Here is a 20,903-nt window from a genome sequence, read left to right as displayed (position 1 = left end):
AGTTGAGAGATGACGGTGTGATTGATGGTCGGTCGATTTTTTTTTTTTAAGCTCTTTCTCCGCGAATGCGTCTCGCCAGCTGGATGTCTTTGGGCATGATGGTGACGCGTTTGGCGTGGATGGCGCACAAGTTGGTATCTTCGAAGAGACCGACGAGGTAAGCTTCGCTAGCTTCCTGGAGAGCCATCACGGCGGAACTCTGGAAACGCAAGTCGGTCTTGAAGTCCTGGGCGATCTCCCTGACGAGACGTTGGAAGGGCAGTTTGCGGATCAAAAGTTCGGTGCTCTTCTGATAACGACGGATCTCTCGGAGAGCGACGGTTCCGGGCCTGTAACGATGGGGTTTCTTGACGCCGCCGGTCGCCGGTGCGCTTTTTCTCGCGGCCTTAGTGGCGAGCTGTTTTCTGGGGGCTTTTCCTCCCGTAGATTTACGAGCGGTCTGTTTTGTTCTTGCCATTTCGAAAAAATAAGCGAAAGATTAAAATCGATCGACGAACGAACACGCAGCAGACGGACGTTACGAACACGTTGACTGGAAATAACGGCCGACGGGCTCGCGGCGAACCTTATATAACGTTCACCGCTACAAAGTCGCTCTCTGCGCGTGTCTATTGGTCGAGCGGGACCAGAAATGGGCGTAGCTCGGGAACGTTATAAAACGACGCCGAATTTCGTAATTTTCGCAGTTCCCTTACGAACACCGTTCTGAATCCACGTCGCTCGCAAGCTTCTTCGAAGATATTCCAAGATGACCGGTAGAGGAAAAGGAGGCAAAGGCTTGGGAAAAGGTGGCGCGAAACGTCATCGCAAAGTCCTGCGCGACAACATCCAGGGCATAACGAAACCGGCCATCAGAAGATTGGCCCGTCGCGGCGGTGTGAAACGTATCTCCGGGTTGATCTACGAAGAAACCAGAGGCGTCCTCAAGGTGTTCCTCGAGAACGTGATCCGTGACGCCGTCACCTACACCGAACACGCCAAACGTAAGACCGTCACCGCCATGGACGTCGTCTACGCTTTGAAACGTCAAGGACGCACCCTCTACGGTTTCGGCGGTTAATTTTTTGCAATAGCAAGAAATTTAATCGTCGCTGATTTTGATTCTTTGACTTTTCCGTATATACGCCACGACAACAAACGAGATCGGAGAAAAAAAAAAAACGGTTCTTTTCAGAACCACAAAATTTTTCTAACGAATAAAAAATTTCGCTTACTATATGTCGAGAATAAATAATGAATGAATGAATGAATGAATGAATGAATGGTTGGTTGTGTTGGTTTTTTTTAAAGAAATAATAATGACGATATAAAATGGAAAAAGGAAAAAAATTAAATTAAAATCACGTATTTTTAAACGTTTGCAGTAAAATTCACGAGAAGTGACAGAGAGAAAGCTTAAAAATGAACGAACAATAAGAAAAAAATTAACGTTTTCGAATCGAAAAACGATATCGTGTCATATAAAGTACTTTTCTTTCTTTCTATTATTTTTTTTTGTTTGTTTTCCATTAAGATAAGTTTGCGAGCATTTAATCGTTTGAAAAAAATTAGTGGCCCTGAGAAGGGCCGATGATGTGGGTTGTTGTTTTTCTTTTTTTTTCTCGGTAAAGCGGTCGTCCGTCCGGTCCGTTTCTTTAAAAAAAATGAAAAGAGTTTAAGGCTTCTTTTCGGTCTTCTTGGGCAAGAGGACCGCCTGGATGTTGGGCAGAACGCCGCCTTGGGCGATCGTCACTCCGGAAAGGAGCTTGTTCAACTCTTCGTCGTTCCTGATCGCCAACTGCAAATGTCTGGGAATGATCCTGGTCTTCTTGTTGTCTCTGGCGGCGTTTCCTGCCAACTCGAGAACTTCGGCGGCCAGATATTCCATGACGGCGGCGAGGTAGACGGGAGCTCCGGCACCGACGCGTTCGGCGTAGTTTCCTTTACGGAGGAGACGATGGATCCTGCCGACGGGGAACTGAAGACCGGCACGGCTCGAACGGGACTTCGCCTTTCCCTTGACTTTTCCTCCCTTTCCACGTCCTGACATTTTCTTTAATTTTCTTGCGAAAAACGAAATATAAACAAGAAGAGCGAGCGACGAGCGGCGACGACACACGTAATCGACTGCTGCGTTATTCGGTTATGTATCGGACCGGCGGTCGCGGCTTAGGCTTTATACCCTCCGTGCGGTCGGTTCAGTTCGGCGCATAGGAAGGCTAGGACGAATGGGCGTGGCCTGAGTCGGTAGACGGTCCGTTATAAAAGTAGTCGCACGCGGGGTGATATTTTTATTCGTTCGTCGAGAACCGAGCGTAGCGTTGCGTTCTGTTCTGTTCTGTTAAACTCTTATCGAATATTCGAAGATGCCACCCAAGACTAGCGGTAAAGCCGCCAAGAAGGCCGGAAAGGCCCAAAAGAACATTTCGAAGAGCGACAAGAAGAAGAAGCGCAGGAGGAAGGAGAGCTACGCTATCTACATCTACAAGGTGTTGAAACAAGTACATCCCGACACCGGTATCTCGAGCAAGGCGATGTCCATCATGAACAGTTTCGTGAACGACATCTTCGAACGTATCGCCGCCGAAGCTTCCCGCCTCGCCCACTACAACAAACGTTCGACCATCACCAGCAGGGAGATTCAGACCGCCGTACGTCTCCTCTTGCCCGGTGAATTGGCCAAGCACGCCGTCTCCGAAGGTACCAAAGCCGTCACCAAGTACACCAGCTCCAAGTAGAATGATTTTGTTATCATTTCTGTCGTCGTCCGTCGTCCATCTTTCCGGAAAAAAAAAAAAAACAACAACAACAACAAACAAATCGGTTCTTTTCAGAACCACAAATCGCATTCCTTACAAATAAGAGATTAACGAACCTCGAGAATGTTTCTTTCCCCTTTATTATTATTCGATTATTAAATGAACGAATAAAATGATACTTTTCGTTTCGGGGTGTGCGATGTTTAAATTCCGTCCGCGTCGTACGTACGTACGATCGATTTCGGTTAGAGGTTTTCGAAATGAAACTATGTTAAAAAACAGCGATATATTTTTATCGATCGATTTTTATACGATATGTAAATAAGTCAGGTCACGGGAACGTACTTGTTTTTTTTTTCTTTCTTTTTTTCCCCCCGCCGCAAGAAGGAATTTATATTATTTATTTCTTCATAACGAAGCGCTGTGCTCTCTACGATCGATTTTATCAGGAAATCATAAGATCGAGAAGAAAACGGTCGCGTTTTTTATCATTATTTTAATACTAGAATTACGAAACTGATGCAAATCTATACTGGCCGTCTGTTCGAGGAACTCGCGTACGATAAATAACGCATGTTCCTAACAAAACGGCCGTTTTTTTGCATTTTCACGATCGAGCGTGAATAAATTTCAAATTAAAAGATATTTAATCATCGATTCGTTTCTTTTCGAGTCTTCCTGAATGATTCTGATCTCGTTGTCCATGTACGGCGTTCGTTTATAAGTTCTCGTCGTGCTTTAAATTTTATTTTATCGTCGCAGACATAAATATCCATTATTTTATAAACCTAGTAGAGTGTCGTTACGCGACACCTCGATCTGATCTGGACTTGTAAATTTTTTTTTGGACTTAAAAAAAAAAAAAAAAAAAAAAAAAAGAATAAGGGGGGTGTTCGCGATAGGGCAAAACAAAAACAAAAAATCGGTCGGGAGAAGGGAGCGGAGTGTTTGAAAATTTCGGGTCGAAGGACGCGAGTGGAAAATCTTAGCGACTAACTTAAATTCTAAATTAAAAACTAGCTTAACGATTTACTATAATAACACATCGTTTTTTTACTAAAAACTAAAGTTTAACAAAAAGAAGAAGACAACGGCACGCGGTGTTCCCAAGCGGTCACCCATCCAAGTACTGACCGCGCCCGACGTTGCTTAACTTCGGTGATCGGACGAGAACCGGTGCTATCAACGTGGTATGGCCGTTGCCTGATGATAAGGGTAAAAAATGAGTAGAAATGGATCCGAGAAGTCGAAACGTCGAAGCAAAAGTGCCAAGATCCGACGAACGAACATCAAAGATCGAGGAGCGCAGCACAGCGCAGCGGTCTGCAACACAAAATACAAAACAAACAAACAAACAAGCACATCACGCACGTACAACTAACAGACGAATGCCACCGACAGGATAGGGAAAGGACGACAAGACCGACAAAGAGACGAACCAGGCACATAAGGCACAATCACGGCGGACGTAGGTAAAAACAAACCATAAACCATCTTCGTCCGCCGGATTAATTACCCTACCGCCACCTGGCCACCTGTGTGTGAATGTAATCGTAAATATACGTAAAAAACAAGTCCCGGACAACATATATATAAATATAACCCAAAAAGCAGCATTTGCAATATTTTACAAACAACCGCCGTCATAAATTCGCCGTATCTCGATGGTTCATGAATGCTTTGAAAAACACTTGCCTTGATAATATAATAATGAAAGTGTAAGTGAATTGAATTAAAAAATAATAGTTGAAAGATGTTAAAATAGTTCGAAGTTCGTTCGTCTGTAAACAATAATAGATTAAATAAACTCCATAGAATGTAGTCTTTCAGATCTTCGAAAGAAGAAGGAAAAAAAAAAGAAAATAAAACTATGAAAAGCGGCCACAGGAAAGACAGAAAACGTATCGTACGTGAATCGAAGAAAGAATTTTCGTTCGCCGTCGGTGCGGTGCTGCGGGTTTCCGCGCTCGGTCCCGGCTCGAAAACGACACTCGAAACGAAGAAACTTTTGGAAAAATCCGCAAGGAAATTTTCGTCAGACGTGCAATTTCGATCGTCGATCGATCTCGTACGGAAAAAAATAAAAAAAATCCGAATTTCCTCGTCGTTTCGAGGTACGAGGAAACGACGAGACCGAATCATCTCGTCGCGCCTTCGACATGGAAATTTTTAATGTTCCCATCCTCGTACAGAGACGAGACCGCCACCGGAGGACGGCCGAAAGTCCGTTCCGTCGTTTTCGTTCGACGATCTACGTCGAAGGAGCCCCCCGTGCCCCAGGAGATCGTCGAAATCGGAAGAGTCGCTTCGAAGCGGTGACGATTTTGACCGTACCTTGCCTCTTTCGGAGGCGTTTTTTGACGAGAAAACGTCTTCCGATCGTCCCCGAGGGTGTAAAAAACCGGAAAGCATGGACGGAGGCTCACCTCGTCGAAGCGTCGTCACGGTGGCGGCGACGACGGACGTCGGAGCGTCGACGTCCACCTTCGGTACGTTGTTCGACTTTTGACAAGGTCTTCTTCGAGCGAGCGTCCGGACGGACGCCCTGCCGATTCGCCGATTCCCGCTTCGTCGAAAAATACTCGAATAAACGTCGAGGAAGGTCTGAGGCCGTGTTTCGTCCGTCTAACGACAAGGAGGCGGTGGTGACGGCGAAAAGAGAACGATGTCATCACCCGAAAGTCGAGCGCGAGGCCGCCGATTTCGAGCGAATTCCGTCAAAGTCGCGCGTTTAGTTTACAGTCCGCTTGGTTTACGTCGGGGACACTTAGACGTCGTTTTCGCCACTATTCAAATTCGATCGTGCGACCGATAACCATCGACTTTTTTTAATAACAAAAACAATCAGTTGTTCGGTAAAATGGCAGACGTAGAAAATCAAACAGCTTCCGCCGCGGTGACAGCTTCGGCCGCCGCCTCCTCCGCCGGAACGCCTCACGCCAAGAAGGAAAAGAAAGCGAAGAATCCCAGGAGCAAACCTTCCCATCCGCCGACTTCGGAGATGGTGACCAACGCCATCAAAGGTTTGAAAGAACGCGGCGGATCGTCCCTCCAGGCCATCAAAAAATTCGTCGCCGCCAACTACAAGGTCGACGCCGAAAAAGTTGCTCCGTTCATCAAGAAATACCTGAAAGGCGCCGTCGCTTCCGGTTCCCTCGTCCAGACGAAAGGCAAAGGTGCTTCCGGTTCTTTCAAGTTGGCCTCCACGACCGCCGGCGGTGCCAAAGCCGCCGCCTCCGCCGCCGAAAGGAAGAGGAAATCCGGCGCCGGCAGGACGAAGAAAGCCGCGATAGGCGCGGGAAAACGCGCTTCCGCCGGAGCCGCCGCCGCCGCCGGCGAGAAGGCGGCTTCTAAGGTTTCGAAGAAGACCGCGCCGAAAGCGAAAAAGGCCGCCGCCGAAAAGAAGACCGCTTCCGTGGCCAAAGCGAAGAAGGCCGCCGCCGCCGCTGCCAGCGCCTCCGCCGCAGAGAAGAAGGCCGCCGCCGCCGCTGCCGCCAGAGCGGCGTCGAAGGCGAAATCTCCTTCGAAAGCGAAAAGATCTAACAAGGCCGGACCCACGAAGAAACCGAAAGCTCCGAAACCCAAGTCCACCAAGGCCGTCTCCGCCAAAGCGAAGAAAGCCGCTTCTCCGAAAAGAAAAAAGTGAGCGTTCGAAGAAGATGATGACGACGACGTCGTTGTTGTTGTTTCCCGGCGGTGCTCCGATCGTACATATCGACGAAGGGGCACGCATAAATGGCCCTTTTCAGGGCCACAAATTTTTTTCAAACGAATTAAAATTTTCGCTCGACCATATAAATCGAATAATGAATGAAAGAAAGAAAGAAAGAAAGAAAGAAATAAATGATTGATAAGATTGATTTGAATGAATGAATGAATGAATTTGCATGCCTTAATTTTAATTTTTTATCTTTTATTTAAGTTTTCGAACGATTCGATTCTCGAAAAAGTTGCTTAATTTTTTATTCGTTAGGAAAAATATTGAGGTTCTGAAAAGAACCGATTTTTTTGTCTCTTTCGAAAAGAGAACTGACAGTTGAGAGATGACGGTGTGATTGATGGTCGGTCGATTTTTTTTTTTTAAGCTCTTTCTCCGCGAATGCGTCTCGCCAGCTGGATGTCTTTGGGCATGATGGTGACGCGTTTGGCGTGGATGGCGCACAAGTTGGTATCTTCGAAGAGACCGACGAGGTAAGCTTCGCTAGCTTCCTGGAGAGCCATCACGGCGGAACTCTGGAAACGCAAGTCGGTCTTGAAGTCCTGGGCGATCTCCCTGACGAGACGTTGGAAGGGCAGTTTGCGGATCAAAAGTTCGGTGCTCTTCTGATAACGACGGATCTCTCGGAGAGCGACGGTTCCGGGCCTGTAACGATGGGGTTTCTTGACGCCGCCGGTCGCCGGTGCGCTTTTTCTCGCGGCCTTAGTGGCGAGCTGTTTTCTGGGGGCTTTTCCTCCCGTAGATTTACGAGCGGTCTGTTTTGTTCTTGCCATTTCGAAAAAATAAGCGAAAGATTAAAATCGATCGACGAACGAACACGCAGCAGACGGACGTTACGAACACGTTGACTGGAAATAACGGCCGACGGGCTCGCGGCGAACCTTATATAACGTTCACCGCTACAAAGTCGCTCTCTGCGCGTGTCTATTGGTCGAGCGGGACCAGAAATGGGCGTAGCTCGGGAACGTTATAAAACGACGCCGAATTTCGTAATTTTCGCAGTTCCCTTACGAACACCGTTCTGAATCCACGTCGCTCGCAAGCTTCTTCGAAGATATTCCAAGATGACCGGTAGAGGAAAAGGAGGCAAAGGCTTGGGAAAAGGTGGCGCGAAACGTCATCGCAAAGTCCTGCGCGACAACATCCAGGGCATAACGAAACCGGCCATCAGAAGATTGGCCCGTCGCGGCGGTGTGAAACGTATCTCCGGGTTGATCTACGAAGAAACCAGAGGCGTCCTCAAGGTGTTCCTCGAGAACGTGATCCGTGACGCCGTCACCTACACCGAACACGCCAAACGTAAGACCGTCACCGCCATGGACGTCGTCTACGCTTTGAAACGTCAAGGACGCACCCTCTACGGTTTCGGCGGTTAATTTTTTGCAATAGCAAGAAATTTAATCGTCGCTGATTTTGATTCTTTGACTTTTCCGTATATACGCCACGACAACAAACGAGATCGGAGAAAAAAAAAAAACGGTTCTTTTCAGAACCACAAAATTTTTCTAACGAATAAAAAATTTCGCTTACTATATGTCGAGAATAAATAATGAATGAATGAATGAATGAATGAATGAATGGTTGGTTGTGTTGGTTTTTTTTAAAGAAATAATAATGACGATATAAAATGGAAAAAGGAAAAAAATTAAATTAAAATCACGTATTTTTAAACGTTTGCAGTAAAATTCACGAGAAGTGACAGAGAGAAAGCTTAAAAATGAACGAACAATAAGAAAAAAATTAACGTTTTCGAATCGAAAAACGATATCGTGTCATATAAAGTACTTTTCTTTCTTTCTATTATTTTTTTTTGTTTGTTTTCCATTAAGATAAGTTTGCGAGCATTTAATCGTTTGAAAAAAATTAGTGGCCCTGAGAAGGGCCGATGATGTGGGTTGTTGTTTTTCTTTTTTTTTCTCGGTAAAGCGGTCGTCCGTCCGGTCCGTTTCTTTAAAAAAAATGAAAAGAGTTTAAGGCTTCTTTTCGGTCTTCTTGGGCAAGAGGACCGCCTGGATGTTGGGCAGAACGCCGCCTTGGGCGATCGTCACTCCGGAAAGGAGCTTGTTCAACTCTTCGTCGTTCCTGATCGCCAACTGCAAATGTCTGGGAATGATCCTGGTCTTCTTGTTGTCTCTGGCGGCGTTTCCTGCCAACTCGAGAACTTCGGCGGCCAGATATTCCATGACGGCGGCGAGGTAGACGGGAGCTCCGGCACCGACGCGTTCGGCGTAGTTTCCTTTACGGAGGAGACGATGGATCCTGCCGACGGGGAACTGAAGACCGGCACGGCTCGAACGGGACTTCGCCTTTCCCTTGACTTTTCCTCCCTTTCCACGTCCTGACATTTTCTTTAATTTTCTTGCGAAAAACGAAATATAAACAAGAAGAGCGAGCGACGAGCGGCGACGACACACGTAATCGACTGCTGCGTTATTCGGTTATGTATCGGACCGGCGGTCGCGGCTTAGGCTTTATACCCTCCGTGCGGTCGGTTCAGTTCGGCGCATAGGAAGGCTAGGACGAATGGGCGTGGCCTGAGTCGGTAGACGGTCCGTTATAAAAGTAGTCGCACGCGGGGTGATATTTTTATAATCCTGGTGCGAGAAGCCGTCGACTACGAGTTCGACGAGGAAGCCCCCCCCAGTCGCAAGCGGCCCCGTAGGGCGCTGCTTGAAGACCGAATCGGCAAGTAACACCACCTGCCGTCTCCACCGACCGGCCTTTCCCGGCCTTCCCAACTTCCCGACCGCATCGCCTCCAAGGTGTTGCACATCTAACGCCAGCGCATAGCGCATTTTTCTGTTTCAGATCTCTCCACCGGCCGCAGGACCGCGAGGAAGAGCCGACGATGGGGGCCAACTCCTAGGCAATCAATAGCTCAACCGAGCTCGGTAGCGCAGCTCCCGCTGTGTCTACCGGGATGCGCGTTGTGGGTGTAAGGGACAATGTCCTGGTACCCGAGCAGAAGAAGGAGGGGTTTTAGGGCGGTAACCATTCCCCCAGTACCACCGTAGGCCGCAGAAGAGGCCAAGAACCATTACGGTGGTCTGCGTAGACATTTCCCCTCCACCAAAAAAAAAAAAAAAAAAAAAAAAAAGTGATATTTTTATTCGTTCGTCGAGAACCGAGCGTAGCGTTGCGTTCTGTTCTGTTCTGTTAAACTCTTATCGAATATTCGAAGATGCCACCCAAGACTAGCGGTAAAGCCGCCAAGAAGGCCGGAAAGGCCCAAAAGAACATTTCGAAGAGCGACAAGAAGAAGAAGCGCAGGAGGAAGGAGAGCTACGCTATCTACATCTACAAGGTGTTGAAACAAGTACATCCCGACACCGGTATCTCGAGCAAGGCGATGTCCATCATGAACAGTTTCGTGAACGACATCTTCGAACGTATCGCCGCCGAAGCTTCCCGCCTCGCCCACTACAACAAACGTTCGACCATCACCAGCAGGGAGATTCAGACCGCCGTACGTCTCCTCTTGCCCGGTGAATTGGCCAAGCACGCCGTCTCCGAAGGTACCAAAGCCGTCACCAAGTACACCAGCTCCAAGTAGAATGATTTTGTTATCATTTCTGTCGTCGTCCGTCGTCCATCTTTCCGGAAAAAAAAAAAAAACAACAACAACAACAAACAAATCGGTTCTTTTCAGAACCACAAATCGCATTCCTTACAAATAAGAGATTAACGAACCTCGAGAATGTTTCTTTCCCCTTTATTATTATTCGATTATTAAATGAACGAATAAAATGATACTTTTCGTTTCGGGGTGTGCGATGTTTAAATTCCGTCCGCGTCGTACGTACGTACGATCGATTTCGGTTAGAGGTTTTCGAAATGAAACTATGTTAAAAAACAGCGATATATTTTTATCGATCGATTTTTATACGATATGTAAATAAGTCAGGTCACGGGAACGTACTTGTTTTTTTTTTCTTTCTTTTTTTCCCCCCGCCGCAAGAAGGAATTTATATTATTTATTTCTTCATAACGAAGCGCTGTGCTCTCTACGATCGATTTTATCAGGAAATCATAAGATCGAGAAGAAAACGGTCGCGTTTTTTATCATTATTTTAATACTAGAATTACGAAACTGATGCAAATCTATACTGGCCGTCTGTTCGAGGAACTCGCGTACGATAAATAACGCATGTTCCTAACAAAACGGCCGTTTTTTTGCATTTTCACGATCGAGCGTGAATAAATTTCAAATTAAAAGATATTTAATCATCGATTCGTTTCTTTTCGAGTCTTCCTGAATGATTCTGATCTCGTTGTCCATGTACGGCGTTCGTTTATAAGTTCTCGTCGTGCTTTAAATTTTATTTTATCGTCGCAGACATAAATATCCATTATTTTATAAACCTAGTAGAGTGTCGTTACGCGACACCTCGATCTGATCTGGACTTGTAAATTTTTTTTTGGACTTAAAAAAAAAAAAAAAAAAAAAAAAAAGAATAAGGGGGGTGTTCGCGATAGGGCAAAACAAAAACAAAAAATCGGTCGGGAGAAGGGAGCGGAGTGTTTGAAAATTTCGGGTCGAAGGACGCGAGTGGAAAATCTTAGCGACTAACTTAAATTCTAAATTAAAAACTAGCTTAACGATTTACTATAATAACACATCGTTTTTTTACTAAAAACTAAAGTTTAACAAAAAGAAGAAGACAACGGCACGCGGTGTTCCCAAGCGGTCACCCATCCAAGTACTGACCGCGCCCGACGTTGCTTAACTTCGGTGATCGGACGAGAACCAAATTCAAATTCAAAAGAGCTTTATTAAAAATTCCTGTTGTTTACAACTCGAGAGACGGTTTGTCGCCCTCTTAACAATTTATTTTCTGTTTGGTGCATATCCAAATTATTGCATGACATTCCATTATTTTATTGTATTTCAACTTAAGATATTTTATTTGTACATTCTCGGTTTCTTAATTGTTGTGACATTTCGTTTGTGTTATCCCGGAGAAAAGAATACAAAAACTCCGGTTCAATTTTCCTATTCTACCCTAACCTAATATTTACATTCCTAACCTATCCTAATCTAGCTATTTACAATTTATACAGTATGTACAATGCGCGCACGTGCACGCCGGCGGAGAATTTCTCAGAATTTCCCGAGTGTTTAGCTGTAATCGTGGTCTCGTTAGTCAAGGTCGAGTCGGTCGAACGGTCGTTTATGTTTGTGCGTGTCGGCGTCTTTGTGAGTGTTTGTCATGTTTTTGAGTAATTTGTTGTGGTCTAGTTGTGTCCGATAGAATTTTTCAGCAATTTTGTCCGTGTGTTCGCGTAAAGTTTCAAGTCCTGTCTGGTCCAGCATGTCTCGTATTTGTCGGTATCTGTCCGAGTTGGTGATTAGTCTTAGGCACTTATTTTGGAATCTTTCCAGGCGCGTGAAATTTGATTTTGATACGCCGCACCAGACGGGTGCGGCGTATGTTAGTATGGGCCTGATAATCGTTCGGTAAATTGTCAATTTATTGTCAGTCGAGAGTCCGTTGTCCTTTGCCATGAGGGCGTAAAGTTGCCTTAGCGTCCCGTTGGCTGTCGTTAATGTCTTGTCAAGGTGTTTTTTGAAAGTCAGTCTGGTGTCAAGGGTAACGCCGAGGTATTTGACATGGGGCGAGGGGGCGATTTTGACGTTCTGCATTTTTACCGGAGTGATAATTTTGTTATTGGTAAAGTGTCGGTTTAGGTTGATCACTTCCGTTTTGTTTGGGTTGGCTTTAATGAGCCATTCGTCAAAGTAGGGCTGGAGGACGTTCAAGTGCAGCTGCACTTGCCGGGCGGCCACCTCCGAGCTAAAAGAATGCGCGAAGATGGCCGTGTCATCGGCGTACAGCCCCAGCTCCGTTTTTGCAAATGACGGGATGTCCGATATGTAGATATTGAACAGTTTGGGACCCAGGACCGAACCTTGGGGAACTCCGGCCCTGATTGGTCTGCTGTTCGATAACTCGTTACCTACTCGGACCTGCAGTTGCCTGTCCGATAGGTACGAGTGAATTAGTTTTGCGAAATTTGTCGGAACCCCGTATTCCAGAAGCTTATGGATGAGGCCCTCCAGCCATACCCTGTCGAATGCCTTCTCAATGTCTAGGAGTGCTAGTACTGTTTTCTTGTTTCGGTTAAAGTTATTAACTGTGGCCGTGACTATCCGCGCAACTTGTTGCGTGGTGTTGTGGGCCGCTCGAAAGCCGAACTGAACGTCTGGTGTCATTTTTAGTTTTTCGTCGAGTCTAATGAGTCTTGTCAGTAGGATTTTTTCAGTCGCTTTTCCGAGACTGTTCAGTAGGGAGATGGGGCGATAGTTGCCGGGGTCGCTGTCATCCTTGCCCTTTTTAGGGATTGGGATGACGACGGCCTCCTTGAACAGCCTCGGGAAATGTTGGAGCCGAATTATGGCATTAATTATGTAATGCAGCTGCACGACAGCTTTCCGGGGCATATTTTTCAGGAGGATATTGTGTAATCCGTCCGGCCCTGGTGCTTTCTTTGTCGGCAGCTTTCTTATAATGTCATGTACCTCTTTCGGGCTACACAAATTGCTTTTGTAGTAGTCCATGTCGAGGTCAAGGTCGTTGTTTGCAAATTCTTTAATTTTGTTCATAATTCGGTTTTGTTTGTTCGTCATTTTAGTCGGGTCGTTCGTCTGTAGGTCATGTACGTTTTCGTAAAAGTCAGCTATCAGTTCGGCTTTCTCACGGTCTGTCACGGCCACGTTTCCACCGACTTTGATGTTGCCGATGGGTTTCGGCTTTTTCTTTAATATTTTAGTTAGGTTAAATAACGAGCCGTCCCTGACATTGAGCTTTGCTATTTTTGTTTTCCAGCCGTCGACCTTGTTCTGTTTGATTTTTTCTCTGATTTGCCGAGACAGCTCCGCAGCGTTGTCTTTGTATGTCGGCAGTCCTGTACGTTGCCATCTGCGTCTTTGTCGGTTGCGTTGTGCGATCAAGGTTACAACTTCGTCGTTTACGCCAGAGTCGTGACCCAGTTGTAACTTGTGCGTACGCGAGCATTTCCGCTTGGCCTTCTCGATCGCACGTGCAAGGTCGTTTGTCGCGTTCTCAATGTCGGTCGTAGTACGGATGTCGTTGTTAATTGTCACAAGGTCGTTCAGTATCCGTCTGTATTGTTTCCAGTCCGTCTTGTCGTAGTTTGTTTTTGTTTTGTCGCGTTTTTCGCGGAACTGTCTCGGCAGCTCAATTTTAACTGGGTCATGATCGGAATCGAGCGTCACGATGGTGCATGGTCGCTCGACGCCCAACCCGCCCTTTGTTAGAACAAGGTCGATGGTTGACGGCTCCCCACCATTGTAGGGAAAGTGTGTTGGTTCGGCCGTGAAATGAATGCGAACGTCGCTGTTCTCGTAGTATTCGTTCAGCTTGTTGCCGTTCCTGTTATTTCGGCGGCAATTCCACGAAGTGTGGCGCGCATTCAGGTCGGCCGCTAGTACTACTTTATCTCCAGTTTCAAAGATTGCGTCAAGATCACGCGTTGTGAAGTAATTTGTCGGCCTATTGTATCCGCATGCTATAACGTGTTTGGATTTTAATTGAACTGCTATCACCTCCACTGACGTGTTTAATATGTTAATTTGGGTGTGCGGGATGTCATCTTTTATTAGTATCGCAACTCCCCCGCCTCGGTGTAGTGCTTGTCTGTCTCGTCTGTATGTCCTGTAGTTTTTAATTTGTAATTTGTCAGTCTGTGTCAGTTTGGTCTCCCCGATGAGCATCACGTCCACCTTGTGGGTGGACATGAATGCTATCAGAGAGGCCAGTTTGTTGTTAAGTCCGTCAGCGTTCCAGTAAGTAATCGTCAGTTTTGTCGTGAATTTATATGTCGTATTTGTCGAGTTGTTCCGTAAATTGTGTGAAGATTAAGAATTTCTCCGCTTTCGTGCTTGCGCCTTTTAGTAGCGCATTTAGATCATTTATCGCCCGCACCATTTCACTCAGGTTGCACGCCGCTTTTAGATCAGTTAGCGCACTGAACAGGTCGGCACATTCACGTGTCGCGGCACTGACACTGTTGGGTGCACTACACTTCGTCGGGGTGCGTTGTTGGGGGTGTCCCTGCTGCGGTCTGGTGTGGGCGATGGTCGCGTTGGAGGTTCCAGTTGTGGCGGTGTTGGCTGGGGTGGCGGGCAGTTTACGCCAGGGATTTGATTTCGGTGGTGGTGCTTCGATGAATTTCTTCGGAGGTTCTTCGTTTTTCTTTAACTCTTGTATTTTCCTCACGTATGTGGGGCAGTTTGGATTGTTGGCCGAGTGGTTCCCGTCGCAGTTCGCGCATTTCAGGTTTACTAGGTCAGGATCACAGTCGGCTACTCGGTGGGGCCCTGCACACTTTAGACATTTAGGTTTGCTTCTACAGTTTAAAGTTGCATGACCCCATTCTTGGCATGTGTGGCATTGCGTGATTTTCCTATTATTATAGTGCCTCTCCCACGTGACTCGTGTGTTGAGGATTATGTATTTATGTCTTTGCAGTTGGGCAAGCGTCACATCTTTGGTTGTAATGATGAGGTAAGCTGGTCTTTTAGTCCCTCTCATTTTGTACAATTTCTCGCAGGGGATGTTTTCCTCCCGCAGCTCGTCCTTCAGGTCTTCGATTTCAGGCTCAAAGTCCAAACCTTTTAGTACAAAACCGTGCGTCTTGTCTTCGACGCACGTGTACGTATGATGGCTGATTTCCTGCGTCTCCAGTTGTCTTGAGAGAGATTCCCAATCTCTTTTGTTGGCGACTTGAATGGTGGTTCGCCTTTTAGTGTATTTTAGGGTGTATCCGCCTTTTGCTGTGTCTGTTAATAGTTTTTGGAAGGCCTTGTGGTCTTCCGGCTGCCCATGCAGGATGATGACTGGGGGTGGTTTTTGTTTGGGCAATGCTGGGGTCGTTTTATTGGGTTTTACGGTTGCTGCATCCGTTTCCATTTTTTCCAGGGGCGTGTATCTATTTTTTAATTTCAATGGTGGCGGAAGGGGCGGGAACTGTTCCCGTTTTTTATTTTGGGGTGGCTGCTCTGCGCTAGACGTCGCTTCTGATTGTGATTGACTCTGTTGAGTCACATCCGTGTTGATCATTTCGACGTGAGCCCGTCTCCTGACAAAGCTCCATTCAGTTTTATCGGATGACCAGCCGTCGAGGTCACCGGTGCCCACCTCGGTGTCTGTGGAGCACATGATGGGTTTGAAAGCCACCTCAGAAATAATTCTGATTGGCTTTGAGTCCTGGGGGTCACCGATAGGAGCACGCCTGTACGGTGAAATGTCTTTTCGTTTCGCACGAATCGCGGTCGTTTTATTTATTAGTTGCTTAGCAGGGTTCGGGAGCTCTGCTATCTGTGCTAATTGATTCGCCGACAAAGGCGGTGCCGACGCGAGTGTTACTGAATCAATCGCAGGTGTTGTTTCCGCGAACACGATGTTATTTGCTGCATTTGCAGGTGCAGCATTGTCGGCAATGTCTGGGATTACACTCATTAACTCACGTCTTGTTGCGGTACTCGCTTGCGTGTTTGTTTGTTTGTATGTTGGAACGAATACCGCACTGCACTGCAGGTGTTCGTTTGTCGGACTGTTTCCGGCTTCGGATTTCAAAGGCGGCGGCACTTGCACACAAAGGACTTTGTTTCTTTGATTCTCAGCAAAACACCGCGACACGTCTGACTCCAATGAGCCGTGCTGGCGAACTGGACGAGAACCGGTGCTATCAACGTGGTATGGCCGTTGCCTGATGATAAGGGTAAAAAATGAGTAGAAATGGATCCGAGAAGTCGAAACGTCGAAGCAAAAGTGCCAAGATCCGACGAACGAACATCAAAGATCGAGGAGCGCAGCACAGCGCAGCGGTCTGCAACACAAAATACAAAACAAACAAACAAACAAGCACATCACGCACGTACAACTAACAGACGAATGCCACCGACAGGATAGGGAAAGGACGACAAGACCGACAAAGAGACGAACCAGGCACATAAGGCACAATCACGGCGGACGTAGGTAAAAACAAACCATAAACCATCTTCGTCCGCCGGATTAATTACCCTACCGCCACCTGGCCACCTGTGTGTGAATGTAATCGTAAATATACGTAAAAAACAAGTCCCGGACAACATATATATAAATATAACCCAAAAAGCAGCATTTGCAATATTTTACAAACAACCGCCGTCATAAATTCGCCGTATCTCGATGGTTCATGAATGCTTTGAAAAACACTTGCCTTGATAATATAATAATGAAAGTGTAAGTGAATTGAATTAAAAAATAATAGTTGAAAGATGTTAAAATAGTTCGAAGTTCGTTCGTCTGTAAACAATAATAGATTAAATAAACTCCATAGAATGTAGTCTTTCAGATCTTCGAAAGAAGAAGGAAAAAAAAAAGAAAATAAAACTATGAAAAGCGGCCACAGGAAAGACAGAAAACGTATCGTACGTGAATCGAAGAAAGAATTTTCGTTCGCCGTCGGTGCGGTGCTGCGGGTTTCCGCGCTCGGTCCCGGCTCGAAAACGACACTCGAAACGAAGAAACTTTTGGAAAAATCCGCAAGGAAATTTTCGTCAGACGTGCAATTTCGATCGTCGATCGATCTCGTACGGAAAAAAATAAAAAAAATCCGAATTTCCTCGTCGTTTCGAGGTACGAGGAAACGACGAGACCGAATCATCTCGTCGCGCCTTCGACATGGAAATTTTTAATGTTCCCATCCTCGTACAGAGACGAGACCGCCACCGGAGGACGGCCGAAAGTCCGTTCCGTCGTTTTCGTTCGACGATCTACGTCGAAGGAGCCCCCCGTGCCCCAGGAGATCGTCGAAATCGGAAGAGTCGCTTCGAAGCGGTGACGATTTTGACCGTACCTTGCCTCTTTCGGAGGCGTTTTTTGACGAGAAAACGTCTTCCGATCGTCCCCGAGGGTGTAAAAAACCGGAAAGCATGGACGGAGGCTCACCTCGTCGAAGCGTCGTCACGGTGGCGGCGACGACGGACGTCGGAGCGTCGACGTCCACCTTCGGTACGTTGTTCGACTTTTGACAAGGTCTTCTTCGAGCGAGCGTCCGGACGGACGCCCTGCCGATTCGCCGATTCCCGCTTCGTCGAAAAATACTCGAATAAACGTCGAGGAAGGTCTGAGGCCGTGTTTCGTCCGTCTAACGACAAGGAGGCGGTGGTGACGGCGAAAAGAGAACGATGTCATCACCCGAAAGTCGAGCGCGAGGCCGCCGATTTCGAGCGAATTCCGTCAAAGTCGCGCGTTTAGTTTACAGTCCGCTTGGTTTACGTCGGGGACACTTAGACGTCGTTTTCGCCACAGTTTCGATCTCCGCATCGAAGAAGAAGGATGCCTTCTAGTAGCCGCAGTCTCCGCAGCAACTCCACCACCGTCAAGGCCCCGCCGACGAAGCCACCCGCCACGTCAGGCCGCGCCGCAGCCCGCTCCCCAGCAGCAGAAGCCACAGCAGCCATCACCGCAGCCGTAGCTCCACCAGCCGCCCCCCCGGCAGCCCCAACATCAGCAGCAGCCCCCACGTCATCAACTCAAACCACGATGCCGATAACGACAACACCAGGTGGGTCAAATCCAAATTATATTAATGCCCTCCTCCACAACCAACCCAAACCCACCGCCCAGACCACCTCTCCGACACAGTCGATGACCTCGGTCTCAACGGGTTCAGGTCGATCATCCCCGGCCGAATCTGTAACAACCCTCCGCTCCACCACACCCAACCCAGACCTCTTCAAATACACAATTCAGAACATCCCCCAACCCGTCGCAACCCAAAAGCAGTTCTATGCTATTTTAACCAGCCACCTCCTCCTCAGAGACATCGAAACTCTGAAGGTCAACCACAACCGCTCTTGTCTCCTAATCACCCACTCCGAGCTAGCAGCAAATTTCGAAGCCCGCCTCCGTGTAGCCTGTGTCGACGCCAGGATCACACTCAAACCAATTAATCGGCCCCAAAAAATTCTATCCCCTGCTAAAAAAGCTCCCCTTTTCTCCATAGTTATCAAAGACGTCGACCTCGACATCGAAGAGCGCGACATTCTCCTCAGTGCCCCACACCTCAAAATCCACAAAATGTGGCGCATCGTCTCAAGAAAGACAAACAAGCCCACCCCACTCATCCGACTCATCTCCGACGATGTTGCCACCATCGACGGTCTCTTAACCGACGGCATCGCCCTCTTTGGCCGCCTCCATAGGTGCGAGCCCTCCAACCCACCACCACCAACCCCCGTCCAATGCACAAAATGCTTCACTTTAGGGCACCAAGCCTCCGAGTGCGCCCAAAAGCCCATCTGCCCCCGATGCTCCGACACACATGCCCCCAACAAATGCCCCAAACAAGAACCCGAATGCCCCTTCTGTAAAGGCCCCCACCCTGCATGGTCCCGGAAATGCCCAGAATTTCTGAAACTGACAGTGACAGATGAAACACAGACACTTCCCACGGTAATCATTGACCCACCATCAGAATTCGCCGACCCTGTCGACATCACCGACGAAACCCCCGATGAAATCAACCTATCCCAAATCCACGCGAAGGCCCTCATCGCCTTCACAACCAAAACCCTTTTTGACTTATTCCCCCTTATCCGCCCCAAAACCCAGCAAGCCATCCAGGACGCGTCCCGCATGATCTTCAACCTCACGACCCGAATTAACCACTCGGGTCGTCTCCTCCACTTCACATTTGACGGCTAATGATAAACACACCAGACATGCATGTAACTCCTATCCCGCCGCACGCTGGGGCCCCCTCCCAGCGTGTGGCATCCACTCCTCCTCCCCCACTGACCCAAAACCCGCCCCATATTAATATATGCACTATTAACATCAATAGTGCAACCCACAAAATCCATGCTCTGAAAAATCTCATCGAGACAGATAACATCCACATTCTCGCTGTCACCGAAACCAAAACCAAACGTCAATTAAAAATTCCACATTTTGTCACCTACCACAAACCCTCAGTCATGGACAATGCCCGCGGTACAGCCTTGATCATCTCAAACAAATTCCCATCCACCGAGCATGACCTACCACCAAACCTCGCCAATCTCGAAGCCATTGCCGCAAACGTTTTAATTGCCGATATTTCGTTCACCATAATCTGCCACTACAATCCGCCCAAGCACACTATCTCCACTCTTCTTGTGCAATACGCCTCGCAGATCCCCAATGCCATTTTAATCGGCGATCTTAACTGTAGACACATGGACTTTGGCGACACCGCCACGAACCCCAACGGTAGAAAATTGGCCAACCACCTTCTCAACTACCCGATCTGCCGCCTCGAAAACAGGCTACCCACCCTAATCAACCACCATGGCGAATCAATTCCGGACCACATCATTATTTCAGAAAGCCTAACACCCAAATTCAACCCGAAATGTCACATCGGAACAACGGTCACTTCAGACCACTTACCCCTAACAGCCCAACTTTTAATACCGGCCCCACCACCACCCCCATCCTATATAACAATACACGACAATAAACACGCCGACTGGGCAAAATACCAACGACACATCACCGAAAATCTGCCAGAAATCAACATAACCCGCGACTCAAACGAAATTGATAACCAAATAACACTAATCACAAACACCATTTTAGCCGCGAAAGAAATTGCCATACCACTCAAACGCGTTCCGATAAACAAAAGACCACTGCCTCCGCGCATCCTAAACCTAATAAAACAAAAACGACAAGTATACAGAGAAATCACGCGAACACGTAACCCCCAGTTAAAACCCATATTCAACAGACTAAACGCCCAAATAAGACGCGACATCAATCAATATCGGGAAGAACAGTGGTCGAACACCTGCGCAAAATTAGACTACCGCGACGGAAAAAAATTCTGGGACAAATTTAAAATACTCACCGGACAAAAAACACAAAACACAACACACTTAATCCAAAACGGCACTTTCCTCTCCACCCCCGAAGAAAAGAGCAATGCCTTCGCTCAAACACTCCAAGAAATCCACGAAATTCCCCTCGACCCAAACTTCAATCACGAGTTCTTCAACTCAGTCTCCGAAGAAGTGCAAGAGTTCCGGGAACAACCCTTCCACCCCCTAGCCCTTCTCAACATGCATGTCCCCGACAACGACAACGACCTGACGAACGAAATCTCCCTTCATGAAGTTGAATCCCACATCAAATACCTAAAAAACTCCAAAGCCCCAGGGCCAGACCAAATCAAGGCGACACTTCTAAAAAATCTTCCGCCACCAGCAACCCAAGCCCTGACCACCATATACAACAACTGTCTGAACGCCTCATATTTTCCAACTTCATGGAAGCAAGCCTCCACAATCATGATCCCCAAACCAGGCAAAAACCCCCATAACCCACTCTCTTATCGCCCCATATCTCTACTAAATATCACAGGAAAAATCTTCGAAAAGATTCTCACTAACCGAC

At 47.3% G+C, this 20,903-nt stretch overlaps 9 protein-coding genes and 1 non-coding gene across 10 annotated transcripts; 5 read left to right on the top strand and 5 right to left on the bottom strand.

The window, feature by feature from the left end:
• Positions 1–46: 46 nt before the first annotated feature.
• LOC135135764 (histone H3) lies at positions 47–3,242 on the bottom strand. The gene is made up of 2 exons (XM_064064885.1): positions 3,230–3,242; positions 47–459 (listed from the first exon to the last, which is right to left on the bottom strand). The coding sequence occupies exon 2, from the start codon at positions 455–457 to the stop codon at positions 47–49; it is 411 nt and encodes a 136-aa protein (XP_063920955.1). The 5' UTR covers positions 458–459; positions 3,230–3,242.
• On the top strand, positions 749–1,237 carry LOC135135761 (histone H4). Its single transcript, XM_064064883.1, has one exon. The coding sequence runs from the start codon at positions 749–751 to the stop codon at positions 1,058–1,060; it is 312 nt and encodes a 103-aa protein (XP_063920953.1). The 3' UTR covers positions 1,061–1,237.
• Positions 1,655–2,029, bottom strand: LOC135135756 (histone H2A). The gene has a single exon (XM_064064878.1). The coding sequence runs from the start codon at positions 2,027–2,029 to the stop codon at positions 1,655–1,657; it is 375 nt and encodes a 124-aa protein (XP_063920948.1).
• LOC135135758 (histone H2B) lies at positions 2,346–2,736 on the top strand. Its single transcript, XM_064064880.1, has one exon. The coding sequence runs from the start codon at positions 2,346–2,348 to the stop codon at positions 2,715–2,717; it is 372 nt and encodes a 123-aa protein (XP_063920950.1). The 3' UTR covers positions 2,718–2,736.
• A 581-nt stretch (positions 3,243–3,823) lies between the features above and the next one.
• On the bottom strand, positions 3,824–3,942 carry LOC135135966 (5S ribosomal RNA). The gene has a single exon (XR_010281651.1). It is a non-coding gene; the product is annotated as a 5S ribosomal RNA (ribosomal RNA).
• A 1,656-nt stretch (positions 3,943–5,598) lies between these two features.
• On the top strand, positions 5,599–6,384 carry LOC135135755 (late histone H1-like). Its single transcript, XM_064064877.1, has one exon. The coding sequence runs from the start codon at positions 5,599–5,601 to the stop codon at positions 6,382–6,384; it is 786 nt and encodes a 261-aa protein (XP_063920947.1).
• Positions 6,385–6,818: 434 nt separating this feature from the next.
• On the bottom strand, positions 6,819–10,534 carry LOC135135763 (histone H3). Its single transcript, XM_064064884.1, has 2 exons — positions 10,522–10,534; positions 6,819–7,231 (listed from the first exon to the last, which is right to left on the bottom strand). Exon 2 carries the CDS (start codon positions 7,227–7,229, stop codon positions 6,819–6,821), a length of 411 nt encoding a protein of 136 aa, XP_063920954.1. The 5' UTR covers positions 7,230–7,231; positions 10,522–10,534.
• LOC135135760 (histone H4) lies at positions 7,521–8,009 on the top strand. The gene has a single exon (XM_064064882.1). It carries the CDS (start codon positions 7,521–7,523, stop codon positions 7,830–7,832), a length of 312 nt encoding a protein of 103 aa, XP_063920952.1. The 3' UTR covers positions 7,833–8,009.
• LOC135135757 (histone H2A) lies at positions 8,427–8,801 on the bottom strand. The gene has a single exon (XM_064064879.1). It carries the CDS (start codon positions 8,799–8,801, stop codon positions 8,427–8,429), a length of 375 nt encoding a protein of 124 aa, XP_063920949.1.
• LOC135135759 (histone H2B) lies at positions 9,638–10,028 on the top strand. Its single transcript, XM_064064881.1, has one exon. The coding sequence runs from the start codon at positions 9,638–9,640 to the stop codon at positions 10,007–10,009; it is 372 nt and encodes a 123-aa protein (XP_063920951.1). The 3' UTR covers positions 10,010–10,028.
• Positions 10,535–20,903: the final 10,369 nt, after the last annotated feature.

The sequence above is a fragment of the Zophobas morio genome, unplaced genomic scaffold (assembly GCF_036711695.1).
Source record: "Zophobas morio isolate AGI-343-1 ecotype UQ-CSIRO unplaced genomic scaffold, CSIRO_AGI_Zmor_V1 ptg000025l, whole genome shotgun sequence".
Classification (NCBI taxonomy): domain Eukaryota; kingdom Metazoa; phylum Arthropoda; class Insecta; order Coleoptera; family Tenebrionidae; genus Zophobas; species Zophobas morio.
Note: the sequence above shows the minus strand (reverse complement) of the source record. Positions and strands in the feature narration are given on the sequence as shown.

Bases quoted from the DNA above. Each gene is read 5' to 3' on its own strand.
- LOC135135764 (XM_064064885.1), bottom strand. From the start codon at position 457: ATGGCAAGAACAAAACAGACCGCTCGTAAATCTACGGGAGGAAAAGCC.
- LOC135135761 (XM_064064883.1), top strand. From the start codon at position 749: ATGACCGGTAGAGGAAAAGGAGGCAAAGGCTTGGGAAAAGGTGGCGCG.
- LOC135135756 (XM_064064878.1), bottom strand. From the start codon at position 2,029: ATGTCAGGACGTGGAAAGGGAGGAAAAGTCAAGGGAAAGGCGAAGTCC.
- LOC135135758 (XM_064064880.1), top strand. From the start codon at position 2,346: ATGCCACCCAAGACTAGCGGTAAAGCCGCCAAGAAGGCCGGAAAGGCC.
- LOC135135755 (XM_064064877.1), top strand. From the start codon at position 5,599: ATGGCAGACGTAGAAAATCAAACAGCTTCCGCCGCGGTGACAGCTTCG.
- LOC135135763 (XM_064064884.1), bottom strand. From the start codon at position 7,229: ATGGCAAGAACAAAACAGACCGCTCGTAAATCTACGGGAGGAAAAGCC.
- LOC135135760 (XM_064064882.1), top strand. From the start codon at position 7,521: ATGACCGGTAGAGGAAAAGGAGGCAAAGGCTTGGGAAAAGGTGGCGCG.
- LOC135135757 (XM_064064879.1), bottom strand. From the start codon at position 8,801: ATGTCAGGACGTGGAAAGGGAGGAAAAGTCAAGGGAAAGGCGAAGTCC.
- LOC135135759 (XM_064064881.1), top strand. From the start codon at position 9,638: ATGCCACCCAAGACTAGCGGTAAAGCCGCCAAGAAGGCCGGAAAGGCC.